This window comes from Trachypithecus francoisi, unplaced genomic scaffold (assembly GCF_009764315.1).
Source record: "Trachypithecus francoisi isolate TF-2019V2 unplaced genomic scaffold, Tfra_2.0 Lachesis_group15, whole genome shotgun sequence".
In the NCBI taxonomy this organism is placed as follows: domain Eukaryota; kingdom Metazoa; phylum Chordata; class Mammalia; order Primates; family Cercopithecidae; genus Trachypithecus; species Trachypithecus francoisi.
In genome coordinates this window covers 59803605-59818252 of record NW_022681460.1, presented here as the reverse complement: position 1 = coordinate 59818252, position 14648 = coordinate 59803605, and the positions used below count along the sequence as shown (strand labels likewise).

The window sequence follows — 14648 nt, the reverse complement described above, 5'->3', positions numbered from 1 at the left end:
GCTAAGCATAGGTTAGATTTAGGAGAGCCCTTGGTGTTTTATTTACCTCTTTAGGCGCTAACTCTACTGGATATCAGTTGGCTTAGGCAACACTATTTTAAAAATTCTTTCTGGTATGAAGACTTGATGGTTAAAGATGTATTTTTGTTATCAGAATCTTGCTTTGCATTACATTATTAGCAGCCACCGATATTACACTTATGCTGTGTTCAAGAAGGGATGCTTTGGATAGCTGTCAGCTCTGATGGGTGATCTTGTGTGTTTCTCACAGGAGCCGAGGTCCAAGGAGGGCAGTGACTACTTTGACAGTCGCTCTGATGGACTGAATACAGATGTGCAGGGGCCCTCCCAGGCGTCTGCTTTTCTGTGGTCAGGGGGCTCTGCTCAGATCCTGTCTCAGAGAAGTGAATCCACGCATGCAATTGGCAGCGATCCCCTCCGACAGAACATTTATGAGAATTTCATGCGAGAGTTGGAAATGAGCAGGACCAACATTGAGAACATAGAAACGTCTACAGAAACTGCCGAGTCCAGCAGCGAGTCGCTCAGCTCTCTGGAACAGCTGGATCTGCTCTTTGAGAAGGAACAGGGGGTGGTCCGGAAAGCCGGGTGGCTCTTCTTCAAGCCCCTGGTCACTGTGCAGAAGGAAAGGAAGCTCGAGCTGGTGGCAAGAAGGAAATGGAAACAGTACTGGGTAACGCTGAAAGGTGAGTGCAGTGTCACCTGCTGAGGTCACTGGGAATCATTTCCTCCAGCCGTGTTCTTTCCCAGGAAGTGCCGAGAGTCTAGCACTGATGTGAGTTCACATGAGGGGTTTGACACCGGATCCATGGCCTGCCTTACTGCAGATACTTTCTCACACCTGTGAAATAGGTTTTACCTACTATTCACGTGCATTATGCAGTTCAATAAATAATTATTGGATTTTTTACTTATTTTTATTTTTTTGAGACAGAGTCTTGCTTTGTTGCCCAGGCTGGAGTGCAATGGCGCGATCTCAGCTCACTGCAAACTCTGCCTCCCAGGCTGAAGCAATTCTCGTGCCTCAGATTGTTACAAGTAGCTGGAATTACAGGTGTGTGCCACCACACCTGGCTAATTTTTGTCTAATTTTTAGTAGAGACGGGGATTCATCATGTTGACCAGGCTACTCTCGTAACTCCTGACCTCAAGCAGTTTGTTCACCTTGGCCTCCCAAAGTGCTGGGATTATAGGCATGAGCCACTGCACCCGGCCTAATGTAATGATTGGATTTAATACTTATTGCTTATTTTATACGTATGCCTGTACTGTCTGTGATATTTTTGCTGGATTTGGAGAAAAAAAAGTAAATAACCAAAAGTAGTTTAGTTATTTGGAAGGCAGCTTCTGAATTTCACATTCTGTACATGTTCACAACTCCAAAGAGGTTTTCTTTCTAGCTTATGCAACTAAGAATATCATCTGGATTGTTGATTTGTTATTCCAGCTTTATGAACAAAGCCTAGTTGTTGTCATCACTAACAAGTGCAGCTGTCTTTTTTTAATTATACTTTAAGTTCTAGGGTACATGTGCACAGTGGGCATGCAGGTTTGTTACATAGGTATACATGTGCTATGTTGGTTTGCTGCACGCATCAATTCGTCATTTACATTAGGTATTTCTCCTAATGCTATCCCTACCCCAGCCCCCCACCTCCCGACAGGCCCTGGTGTGTGATGTTCCCCTTCCTGTGTCCAAGTGTTCTCTTTGTTCAGTTCCCACCTATGAGGGAGAACATGTGGTGTTTGGTTTTCTGTCCTTGTGTTAGTTTGCTGAGATTGATGGTTTCCAGCTTCGTCTATGTCCCTGCAAAAGACATGAACTCATCCTTTTTTATGGCTGCATAGTATTACATGTTGTATATATGCCACGTTTTCTTAATCCAGTCTATCATTGATGAACCAGCTGTCTTTTTTTAAACATAAAGACAATAGGAGTAAGAATTTGTTTTGTTGAGATGAGAAACTTTTTTTTATAAGAATTGCCATTTAAAAACTATAGTTGCCTTGTATAGATTTGAAGAAATCTAAATGTCTTGTGAGGAAGCAAGAAGCTCCAAATCTGTACAGCACTGATTTATGCAGATGCACACAGAGCTGCCTCGCAGCCTCTGGCATTCTGCACAGCCCCCTGGGACTCTTTGTCAGAGGAGCTGAGTGTGTTGTTCAAAAGCCAAACCTCATCGTCAAGTGATGCCCTTCCCTGTCACAGGAGAGAGCAGAAACATCTGCAAATACTACGTGTGCAATGCCCGGTGCCCTCTCAATTACCCCTTTCTAGCTTTTCTTTGCCCCTTATTGAACAGTTGGAGTCCTGCTCCCCTAACCGTGGAGGGCAGGCATCATGCCTTGGTTACCACAAGCCCCTCTGGTACCTCTGGTAAAAGGGGCAATTGCAAAGGTGTTTCATGTCCAAGTGATACCTTTTCCTAGCAGGCTGGTAGGTGTACAAAGCCCAGGGGCCCAGCATCCCTCACATACTGCAGTCCTCTTTTCCATCCCTAGATTTGGATGCTTGTAGACATTGTGGCTGGCTGAGGAAGGTAAAGAACGTTCTCAATTTTTCCATACTGGACAGGCAGATTTCTGTATTGAATGACAGAAACGATTTGGAACGATGAAATAATGGATTGAATCTGGCAGGATTAAAATTTAAAGAGATAAGAAAGTTCAGCTTTAAGGTTTAGAAGTCAGATAGCTACCCAAGGACAGGATAAGGAAATGTGGCTGCAAACTATTATGAGTGAGGCCAGGCGTGGTGGCTCACGCCTGTAATCCCAGCACTGTGGGAGGCCGAAGTGGGTGGATCACCTGAGGTGAGGAGTTTGAGACCAGCCTGGCCAACATGGTGAAACCCCATCTCTACTAAAAATGCAATAATTAGCCTGGCATGATGGCAGGTATCTGTAATCCCAGCTACTCAGGAGGCTGAGGCTGCAGAATCGCTTGAACCTGGGAGGCAGAGGTTGCAGAGAGCCGAGATCGTGCCACTGTACTCCAGCCTGGGTGACAAGAGTGAAACTCCATCTCAAAAACAAACAAAAAACCAAAACAAGTATTATAAGTGAAAAAGATGTCGGGGTTTAATGTGTAGGCCATGTGTTTCCAAGGTGATGTAGCTGAAAAAGTGAATGTGATTTCAAAGAGCAAATGTGATCTTTAGCTACCTTGTTAGAGATGCACCGTGATCATCAGCTACCTCGTTAAAGATGTCATATGATCATCAGCTGCCTCCTTAGAGATGCTATATCTCTTGCAAAGGAGATGACAGTCTCTTCTTTCTTTGCCCTGGTCAGAGCTGGTTGTTTCCCTCCTTGTGCAATATTGCAGGAGATTTGTTAGGAAATGGGAAATTGATTCTTGAAAGGTTTTCCCGGAGGAGCCCTAAATGGGGAGAGAGTGAACATGTTCCCTTAAGGGGTGAACATCTGGGACTGTCTGTGAATCATAGTCGGAAGCTGCCTCCTAGTCACATGATATGAATAGTTAGAATGGATGCACGTTACCCCATCATGTGTCATGTATCTACTTTTTAAATGTAAAATTTGTTTCTTAAAATTAATTCTTTGAGAATTTCTTCCCTGCCTGTCTATGGATTTGAAAATTCCCAGTATACATCACCCCGGTGGTAGAGGGCTGGACTGGGGGGCAGGGTGACTGTGTGTGTGTGTGTGTGAGACAGAGAGAGAGAGAGAGAGAATATACCGCTTTGAGAAGCAGGGCCATAGGTGACGACAAGGAGATTTAGAGCTGTGCCACATGGAGGAGGGCATAAAGATCTAGGGATATTTAGCATGGTGAAAATAAGAACTGGGTGAGAGTGAACAGCAGTGTGTAGAAGAGACATTGACTTTATTCTGGGTGTGCAGAGGTTAGAATGGAACTAATAGATGGGAGACAGGCTGATTCTAAATTAATGTAACAACAGTGACAGCCATGGGCACATGGAAAGATACTCCCTTCTTGATTTCTCTGCTACTGACCACATTTGCCCAGAGCCAAACTGTTGCAGGCTTCTTGAGGGAAACTCAGGCAGATATCACTTAAGGTCTAGAAGAGCTGATTGGCAGCTTCCTGTATTTTTTCCCAAAAGATAGACCAGGAACTTCTGGCTACCAACTTCAGGGGTAGTGATGGACCTGAGTTGTCACTGAGCATTGCTAGATTTGTAGTCTTGGCTTGGCCCTGCTTTCCTGGTTGTTTGCTTGTAAAACACTTCAAGATCCATGGATAAAGGGTGCTTTGTAGTATAAATGTTATCAGGCACACATTTCTTCCTTTCCTTTGCAGCCAAGGCAAGACATGCGATAAAGATGTTTTTCCCCCAGCATAACCTTTTCCATGTGTTTTTTTCTACACCTCTTTCCTCTGGGAATTCTGTATGTTGAATTCTAATTTCTTGGCTTAGAATACAAGTTGTAATGTTTGGACTTAACTGTTTGATTTAATCTTAGTTAAAAACACGTATATATGTATACACACACAAACATACATTTAAGCCTAATTTTAAAATTATCCTTAAAGTATCCATGTAAATAAATGGGAGACAGTTTTCTGGAGAGAGCTGTTATTAACAAACCATCTGGTTACCTGCCTACCTGTAATGTATAGGTATGCTAGGGACATAACTGTTTTTCAAGGCTTTAGGGGATGTAATAAATTTTTAACAAGGGTAATTCTGCTTTCCATTTGTCTTTTCCAATGAGTGGGTTTTCATGGAGTTCACTGGGGACTTCCTGGGCTAAAGAGTTGGCAAGGTCATTAAACATATCCCTCAAAATGTGCAACAGGCTGAGTGTCAGTGTCAGGAGAGGAGTTCATAAAATAATTTTAGGATACTGGTAATTCTGCCCCGAGATAGGCCAGCAGCAGGGAGGGGAGGTTAAGAGGGTGTCATAGAAAAGGTGCATTTGAGGGAAAACCAAGCCTAATTGCCCTCCTTCCCCTGGGTGAGATTTCTACTAATATTACCTCTCGATTCCTGTACTGCCATTGCTATGCCAGTCTGTTTTCTCTTTCTGCTACCATAGCAAGAATGTCCAGTGTCAATGACCCCTTGGGAGGGACTGGGCAGTGCTGGGGGCCCCCAGCACCGGGGTGAACGGCAGAGGCTTCATTCACGTGGATGCAGCTTTCCACTGGCCCCGGTGCCCCCTTAGAGATGCAGAGTCCCGTGAAGTTGAACTTGGTGTCGTAGAGTGAAGATTGATTTCCTGATTTTTAAATTCGATAGCCACAAAATTCTGCCTATTGTTTTACTTCCTGGCGTGGTTCTAATGTGAAATGTCCTGTTTTGGTTTCATGCCTCCAAGTTTGTAGTCTGTTATCCATGGCTTGTTAGGTTTGGTGACATTTTGGCATTGGCCCAAGGTTTGCATTCATTTCCTCTAGATGCCACGATTTAAACCATGGCTCTTGGGATTCCAGTGTTAGGGAAGCTGGGAAGTGAATGTGAACCCATCGGAAAGAATTTGGACGTGGATGCCACTGGAGCTGCTCTGCCCCTTTGCCCTGGTCCTGAGGCCCCAGGTCATGGTTTGTAGCATGTGCAACGGTAGCATCGGATGGCCTTACTCGATGGGAAGATGTGGTTTATTGTTTAACTGCTGCATCAGTGGCTGGAAAAAGATACTGGCCAGGACTGCAAGAAGCAGCTCTGGCTATAAACCTCTTGCTGCTTTCCCTGGTTTGTAATATTTGAGTTCCGTCAGCCTGTTAGTTTGGATGAGTTTTATTTGCGGGGAGGAGTAAATGCGCAGTTTCTTGAGATCATAAAGTACCATGGAGGGAGAAAGTACTGTTTCCGAAGTCCAAGCTTTGAGCAGGCATCTTTCTCTCTTGGCTTCTGTGTGCCATTATCAGTTCTATTGTATAAACTTGTTTGTTCATATCAAGACTTATTTTTAAAGGAAGTAATGAAATTGGAAAGACTGAAATAGTTTTTAGAACGTCTGACCTTCTATGAATGAGGATGCAAACACAGTAGGATAAAGTACCATGAAGTGCACCCCAGGCATTTGTTTACAGTGAAGGCAGGCTGGTGTTTCTTTCCTGTCAATGTGAAAGGCACTTGCGAGGCACCCAGATGGTGGTCATTGTTATTTGTATGTTGGAGGTTGGCAGATGAGAAGTGGTCAAAAAAGTTTATTGGATACAGATTTGAGGGGAGAGTTAACCTATACAAGAGGACACATTTGTGAGCATTTTAGAAGCATTAATTTGCTTAAAAATTGTGTCTAATAATGATGCAATTTCTAATTAATGAAACAAACTCATAATAACTTCTACCTGCAATACTTTGTAAGCTTATGAGGGGAGAAATAAGTACTTAAAAGCATAGGTTGCAGTATGTTTAGAGTAATGTTTGAAAATTCAGGCACATTTAGTTTCACTTTTCTCCCTTAGTCTAAGTAATGTTTTCCATTACTATGAGATAAAAGGCAATACTAAAAATTAAGTTATTTTACATTGCATTTGGAGAACAGAATGGCTACTTTCTCATAAATGGCAAAGTCCCCGAGGTATGTTCAGTTTCCTGTTTCCATTGATGGTCACTGGAGTGAGTGAGTTTGGGATTTTCTTTGGCCTTTCACATTGAGATTCCCTAAATGATGTGGTGTTGTGCTTAAGGATGAGAGCTTTGGGGCCAGAGGGCCTGAGTTCACATCCCTGCTGCTCCACAGGGCAGCGGTGGGACCCTTGCAAGTAAATCAATCTCTCGGTTTTCTCATTTTTAGTGTGAAAGGAAAATAAAACCTGGGGACCCCGATTCTTGATGCCAGAAGGAAAAAAAAAAATTAAGCCGAAAGCTGAGTCATGCGAGAAGCTACCTTTCCATTTCTTTCTAAGCAGGAGCTACAGATAAAAAGGTTAAATATCCCCACAGGTAGCTAGCTACTCTGTGTTCACCTTATCTTATGTGAAGTGCTGATTCACCAAGTGCTGGATGATTACGTGATTGACAGTTTCCCTGCCTGCTCCTTTTCTCTTACAGCAGGTGGATTACCACGCTCTCCCTCTTTCCCCTCCAGCCCACTTTTAATTTTTAAACATTGAATAGCCCTCAACATCATCTTTGGAGAAAGGCACAGACCACAGACTGTTTCTGTGATTCTGTGTTCTCTTCCTCCGGACATGTCCATAACTTTGGCAAAATAAACTTCTCAATGGATCCAGACCTGTCCTAGATACTTTTTGGGTTACAGTAAAATGGGCTAAATAACCCTGCCCACCTTCGGGCCTCTATGGGGATTAAATAAGCCAGTGCATGTGGAGTACTTACCAGAGTTAAGCAACAACTTATGATTTGGTATTGTTATTACTGATAGTACATTTACAAAGACATCTCATTTTCATTGAAGTTCATTCTGATACAACTAGGTATACTTCAGATGCCACTTTTCCTTGTTTACCGTGTTTCTGTCACATGATTGTCTCACTCAGGTGTTTTTAAAAGTGTATCACTTACCTTCCCAGTCCTTTCCTACATCTCCAGAGATGACCGGGATGTTATTTTGCTTCTCTGTTTCACAGGATGCACGCTGCTGTTTTATGAGACCTATGGGAAGAATTCCATGGATCAGAGCAGTGCCCCTCGGTGTGCTCTGTTTGCAGAAGACAGCATAGTGCAGTCTGTTCCAGAACATCCTAAGAAAGAAAACGTGTTCTGCCTCAGCAACTCCTTTGGAGACGTCTACCTTTTCCAGGTACTGCTGGTACTTTGTAAGTGGAGGTAATAGTTTATGTACTGCTAGAAGAAGAAGGAACAGAAAAGGCAAGACTTGGAAATGAAATTGAGTAAATGCCTAGTCAGGTTTTGGATTTGGCCTTAAGCAAGAGTTGTTGGCCTCCCCTGACTGCCAAGGGCCCTGGGCCATCACCAATCCAGTCATTCATCCAGAGGGCACTTTTCAGGTGCCTCTGAAGTCCCAGGCTGTGCACACAAAGAGAAAAAATCGTGATCCCTGTTCTGGAGTAGCTTGCGATCTAGTGAGTGCAATGGTGAAGATTCCCAGACTTGGGGCTTTTAAAATGAAGCTGGGAGAATATTGATGGGAGAGGCTTGGGTTCTTCCCACGAATTTCAGTGGATGTCAGAGGTTTTCAGGAAAACTCTCATAGACAAATGCTGTGAGGTCTCATTTCCCTGTGGAAGTGGTTTTAGGATCTTAAGATTCAGGTTTTCTACCGTTAGAATTTTCAGTGACTTTCTAGCCAATGAGATGTTGGGGAACATGGTGGTCCTGAGCCATCGGTATTGGGGTCAGGCTTGGGTTTGAATCCTGGCACCTTTGTTAGCATTGAGTTTGTCAGTGATCTTGGTGCCCATACCAGACTTCTCTGAGCTTTGGGCCCTTCAACCAGTGGCTTACACGATTGCCTTAAGAGTAAATAACATCGTGTGTGTGTTAAATGCTAAATAAATTCTAACTTGGTGATTAATATTTAACTCAGAAGAGGTGAGAGTGAGAGCTGGGAAGTGAAGTCTGTTTCTTAAATGCCCCCCGTCTAAACCTAGCACTTGGCATACACACAGTGTTGGCTGTAGGTTACATCTGACTGAAAGTTTCATGGAAAACCTCGTAAAGCCTGGGTTTAGATCTCTCATAAAGATGGTCCTGGGTGCCCTCAGAAGCCCTGCAGTGTAACAGTGTTCTCTAGGCTGACTTGGGAGTCTAGAATGCTCTGAAGTGCTCCCTGCTGGGACCAGCACTGGGTAAGCTCCCTGGGCCTTTAGTTGTACTGCTGTTCCAACTTGACTTAACTTCCTAGAGCCAGGGCCTGAGATTTGATTTTCCTTTTCTTAACAGAAAGGTTGCTTAAAAACTTCTATGATGTGGGCCGGGCGCGGTGGCTCAAGCCTGTAATCCCAGCACTTTGGGAGGCCGAGACGGGTGGATCACGAGGTCAGGAGATCGAGACCATCCTGGCTAACACGGTGAAACCCCGTCTCTACTAAAAAAAAATACAAAAATCTAGCCGGGCGAGGTGGCGGGCGCCTGTAGTCCCAGCTACTCCGGAGGCTGAGGCAGGAGAATGGCGTAAACCCGGAGGCGGAGCTTGCAGTGAGCTGAGATCCGGCCACTGCACTCCAGCCCGGGCTACAGAGCGAGACTCCGTCTCAAAAAAAAAAAAAAAAAAAAAAAACTTCTATGATGCTTTAAAGCAAAGTAATGAATTTATGTTCGTCTGAATTGTAGGGAAGGTAAAAAAAACAAACAACAACAACAAAGAAACCTTAGGTTAAATCTGCATGGACTTCTTAGGGGTAAGTGCAAAATGAATGTTTTATTTTGTGATTCAGGTAAAACATCCTTAGTTTTCAGAGTTTTCCTACCTGTGATCCCAGCACTTTGGAGGCTGAGGCAGGAGGAGGGCTTGAGGACAGGAGTTCGAAATCAGCTTGGTCAACATAGTGAGACCCCATCTCTATGAAAGAAAAATAAAAAAATTAGCCAGGCATGGTGGTGTGTGCCTGTGGTCCCAGCTACTTGGGAGGCTGAGGCTTGCGGATCATTTGAGCTCAGGAGGTCAAGGTTGCAGGGAGCTATGATTGTGCCACTGCACTCCAGCCCAGGCGACAGAGACCCTGTCTTAGCAGCAACAACAACAAAGTTTTCCCAGGTGTTCTGTTTTGTGATCCCAGAGGCCACTTGAGGTTTGACCCTGTGACTCGAATGTGTGTGGTTATTTCTGGACATCAAGAGAAATGAAAGTACTTTTCAGCCTGCTTAGAATAAAACCCATTTGCCCACTGTGCTTTATTCAAACTTTGCTTATTGTTTTAAAAATATTTTTCTTTTAAAAAATATATTATTATTATTATTATTATTTGAGATGGAGTCTTGGTCTGTTGCCCAGGCTGGAGTACAGTGGTGTGATCTCAGCTCACTGCAACCTCCGCCTCCCGGGTTCAAGCAGTTCCTGAATTCCTGCCTCAGTTTCCCAAGTAGCTGGGATTACAGGTGCCTGCCACCATGCCTTGCTAATTTTTTTTTTTTTTTTTTGTCTTTTTTGTAGAGACTGTGTTTCACCATGTTGGCCAGGCTGGTTTCGAACTCCTGACCTCAAGTGACCTGCTAACCTTGGCCTTCCAAAAAGTGCTAGGATTACAGGTGTGAGCCACCACGCCTGTCCTATTATTATTTTTTAATTGACTTGGGGACTTACTGTGTTCCCCAGGCTGGTTTTGAACTCCTGGGCTCAAAAGTCCTGGGATTACAGGCATGAGCCACTGTGCCCAGCCAAAAATAAAATACTTTTCTCTTATAAAAATAGTATATGGTCTTTGTGTTAGAAGTCACTGAAAAGTACAGAAAGGAAAAACCTTCATATATTCAAAGACAATAGTGTTATTTTGTTTCCTCCCAATATATTTTTATCTATGTTCTTTTTTTTTTTTTTGTATTGAGGCCATCCTGTAGATGTAATTTTATATCCAGTTTTCAAAATTTCATATCCTAGTCCTAATGCTTACTCATTCTATTAAAATTTTGAAGACAAGCATCCATTTATTTATTTATTTATTTATTTATTTATTTATTTATTTTCGAGATGGAGTCTTACTCTGTCGCCCAGTCTGGAGTGCAGTGGCACAATCTCAGCTCACTGCAGCCTCCACCTCCTGGGCTCAAGTGATTCTCCTATCTCAGTCTCCCGAGTAGCTGGGATTTCAGGCATGCACCACCACACCCGGCTAATTTTTCTACTTTATTTATTTATTTATTTATTTATTTTTGAGACAGAGTCTCGCTCTATCACCCAGGCTGGAGTGCAGTAGCATGATCTCTGCTCACTGCAACTGCTGCCTCCCATGTCAAAGTGATTCTCATGTCTCAGCCTCCCAAGTAGCTGGGATTACAGGCATGCGCCACCATACCCAGCTAATTTTTGTATTTTAGTAGAGATGTGGTTTCACCTTGTTGGCCAGGCTGGTCTCAAACACTTGACCTCAGGTGATCCACCCACCTTGGCCTCCCAAGGTGCTGGGATTACAGGCATGAGCCACCGCACCCAGCCAAGCATCCTTTTAGAGAGTGGCATAATGTGTCATGAGTGTGTCTACCCTGTTGTTCTTATCACTGCTGTGTGGTTGGCTAGCGCTCGTTTCTGGTTTTAGTTCCTGTCCTATTCAGAGCTCCATGATGCTTTCTGCTCTGCTCCTAATGTTCTCTGAGTCCCTCTGAACCTGAGTGGAATGGTTGAATGTGTTTTTGAAATTAAGCAACTTGTATGCAGTGCAAGTACTTCTTGGATTTTGCACATCTAAGCCCAGCCTGCCATTTTGGAGAGCACTTATAGTGGTAAAATAATTTGAAACAGGCTTTCTCCCTCCCTGTGTGTAGGCCACCAGCCAGACAGATCTAGAAAACTGGGTCACCGCCGTACACTCTGCTTGTGCATCCCTTTTTGCAAAGAAGCATGGGAAAGAGGACACACTGCGGCTGCTGAAGAACCAGACCAAAAACCTGCTTCAGAAGATAGACATGGACAGCAAGATGAAGAAGATGGCAGAGCTGCAGCTTTCCGTGGTGAGCGACCCAAAGAACAGGAAAGCCATAGAGAACCAGGTACTGTTTGTCTACACCTGAGTTTTCTTCTGTTGCTCACGTCACTTGTGCAGTGACTGAACGCAGGTTCTCATCTTGGTGGTATTTCTTGGCTCACATCTTGGTGGTATTTCTTACACCCTGGGGGAAATAGTTTCTGTGGCTTTTCATTTTAGGTACCTAATGTTTGCTGTTTTGTGACATGAGTGATATGATATGCTTTACAACCTTTGGCGGCTCTGTGCATATCCTGAAATACTTTGTGACCCAAACTTAATTCCTAATTTGAATAGTGCCTTCTGGCCTTGATGATTCACTCATATATTGTCATTTTCTGAACAAAATCCGTAGAATAAAACCACTAGAAGATTAGACAGGTAAGTAAGAGTCTAATACAATGGCTTTGGAAAACGTGATTTGGTATAACAGCTGTTTCTGTGTCTGTGGATTGCAAGAAAACAGTAATTTTTCTGTTTATAAGAGAGAAGCAGCTAACGAAATGCTTTCTTTTCTCTGCTCCGGTTCCATATTCATTTAATAAATGGCTGGTTCCTATGGCATTTGCATTTTAGAGAAGGGGAAGCAGTTTGAACATTTTTATTTCCATTTGCTCAGACAACCTCAACACTTAGACAAGTGTTAGTGGAATTTCGAGCATTCTTATCTTAAGTCAGGTTTCCTAGGAGACAGACTTTGATAGAGATTTAGAGGTGACAAGTTTTACTGGGAATGCCCTCAGGGACAATGCCAACCTGGAGTGAGGGAGCAGGATCTGGGAGGGACAAGTTGCATTGTGATGCAGCTTGTCCTACAGTGAGCTGTGGAGCTGGGAGGGCCATTCAGAGTTCTGTATGGAGGCAAGATGGCCGGCCTTTGTCCCCTCAGGCCAGCAGGGCAAGGCAGTTCTCTTCAGTAGAGGTCAGTTACCACGAGGGGATCTGTGTGTGAGCTGGGAGAAGGAAAGGAATCCCTCTATCTTGAAGTGGGGATCTGGGTGAGTCGCTATAGAATCCACTACAGCGCCCTCCAAAACCAGTTGTCAAATGACCTGGGAACTTGAATGAGGAATAGGATGAAGATAGATAATAAGCAGGTTCTTGCATTTTTCTTCCTTTAGTTACTTGTTAAGTTATTACAGAGAAACCAGATTCTTTAGAAAAAAAAATTTCATGGTAACACAACAATTTAGACATATGGTGACTTATTAGAAAGGAATTTTACATATGGTATTTTATTTAAATTGCAAATTAAATCATACCTCTGTTTATGTCTGAATGTTTAACCTTGTTTGGAAATTTTTTCATCTGTGTATATATGAAGAATTCAGCATGAATTCTGGACGTGGTGGCAGACACCTATAATCCCAGCTGGGCGCAGTGACTGACGCCTGTAATCCCAGCACTTTGGGAGGCCGAGGTGGGCAGATCACCTGAGGTCAGGAGTTTGAGCCCAGCCTGGCCAACATGACAAAACCCCATCTCTACTAAAAATACAAAAATTATCTAGGTTTGGTGGCTGGCACCTGTAATTCCAGCTACTCTGGAAGCTGAGGCAGGAGAATCGCTTGAACCTGGGAGGGAGAGGTTGCAGTGAGCCGAGACTGTGCACTGCACTCTAACCTGGGGGCAGAGTGAGACTCTGTCTAAAAAAAAAAAAAGAATTCAGCATGAGTAGGAAAAAATTTCTGGCTAAAAATAGGAAACGGATTAAAGGCATGCATTCATTGATACACCGAGAATTTGGAATAAAGTATCAATTGGCAATAGCAAAATAACCCAATAATTCTGACCTCTGCCCCTGATTAATCTTCTGACTCTATCTACCTTTGCTTCTCCTTTTCTCATATCTCATGTTGCCTTTCTCCCATCTCAGTTCTTTTTCTCTTGCTTATTTTCCCATCTGCAAATACTGGTGTACCTAATAGATGCATCTGGCTTAAAGAAATAAAAATAATTATAAAATAGGGACCCCGTTTCTAAGCAATTATAATTTAGTTAGAGAGCAAACCTTGTGAACATGAAACTAAAGGACATTCTAAAATGATCTAAGTTAGGCGACAGCTGGTACAGTCATCAAATATTATGGGAGATGAGAGGGTTGAGGTTGTATTGTGATCTTCAGGAAATGAAGACTCCCTGGAAGAATATGGTGTTAAAAAGTTGTTAAGAGGCCGGGCGCGGTGACTCACGCCTGTAATCCCAGCACTTTGGGAGGCCGAGGTGGGCGGATCACGAGGTCAGGAGATCGAGACCATCCTGGCTAACACGGTGAAACTCCATCCGGCTAATAATTTTTCCATCAAAAAAAAATTATTAGTCGGGTGTGGTGGCGGGTACCTGTAGTCCCAGCTACTCGGGAGGCTGAGGCAGGAGAATGGCGTGAACCCGGGACGTGGAGCTTGCAGTGAGCTGAGATCGTGCCACTGCACTCCAGCCTGGGCAACAGACAGAGACTCCGTCAAAAAAAAGTTGTTAAGAGATGTGAAGGATTTCCAGGCTGAGTGGGGGTTGGGCAAACATGGAGAGACAACTGAAAGTGACTGAGTGGTGGCTTGGGGCTCTGGAGCACACTGGAGTTAAAGGTTTGGGAAGTGATGAGAGTTGGCGGTTAGGTTGGACAGGCAATGCAGCTTTTTCAGTCTGTGTCTTAGTCTGGAAGAAAATACTTTAAATTGGGTAGTTTATAAACAAGAGCAATTTATTTCTCAGAGTTCTGAAGGCTGAGAAGTCCAAGATCAAGACGCCAGCAGATTCAGTGTCTGGTGAGGCCCTGCTTTCTGGTTTCTAGAAGCATCTTCTTACCGTATTCTAGCATGACATGAGGGGCAAGGGGTCTTTCCGGGCCGCCTTTTATAAGGCCACTCATCCTATTCATGAGGGTTCTGCCTTTATGACTGTCCTGCGCAGTGGATTAAGCGGCAAAGGATGAAAGACGCTGTAACTTAATGCTTGAATCACACGGTTTATTGGCACGCAGACAATTCTTAACAAATATAGGTATTTTATCCCCATTCACGCTACACACAACTCTCGTTTTTCACCTGTTAGGAACAGGTCGGGGATCTTACATGAATAGGCAC

The 14648-nt window shown here is 43.7% G+C and overlaps 1 protein-coding gene across 2 annotated transcripts in view; it reads left to right on the top strand.

Annotated features, from left to right (window-relative positions):
* Window positions 1-14648, top strand: part of TIAM2 (TIAM Rac1 associated GEF 2) — a 171824-nt gene that overhangs the window by 46535 nt on the left and 110641 nt on the right. For both annotated transcript variants that reach the window (XM_033234971.1, XM_033234976.1), the window contains exons 4-6: window positions 272-707; window positions 7555-7727; window positions 11366-11590. In XM_033234971.1, the coding sequence (XP_033090862.1) occupies window positions 272-707; window positions 7555-7727; window positions 11366-11590 (834 nt within the window). The remainder of the gene's footprint in view (window positions 1-271; window positions 708-7554; window positions 7728-11365; window positions 11591-14648) is intronic.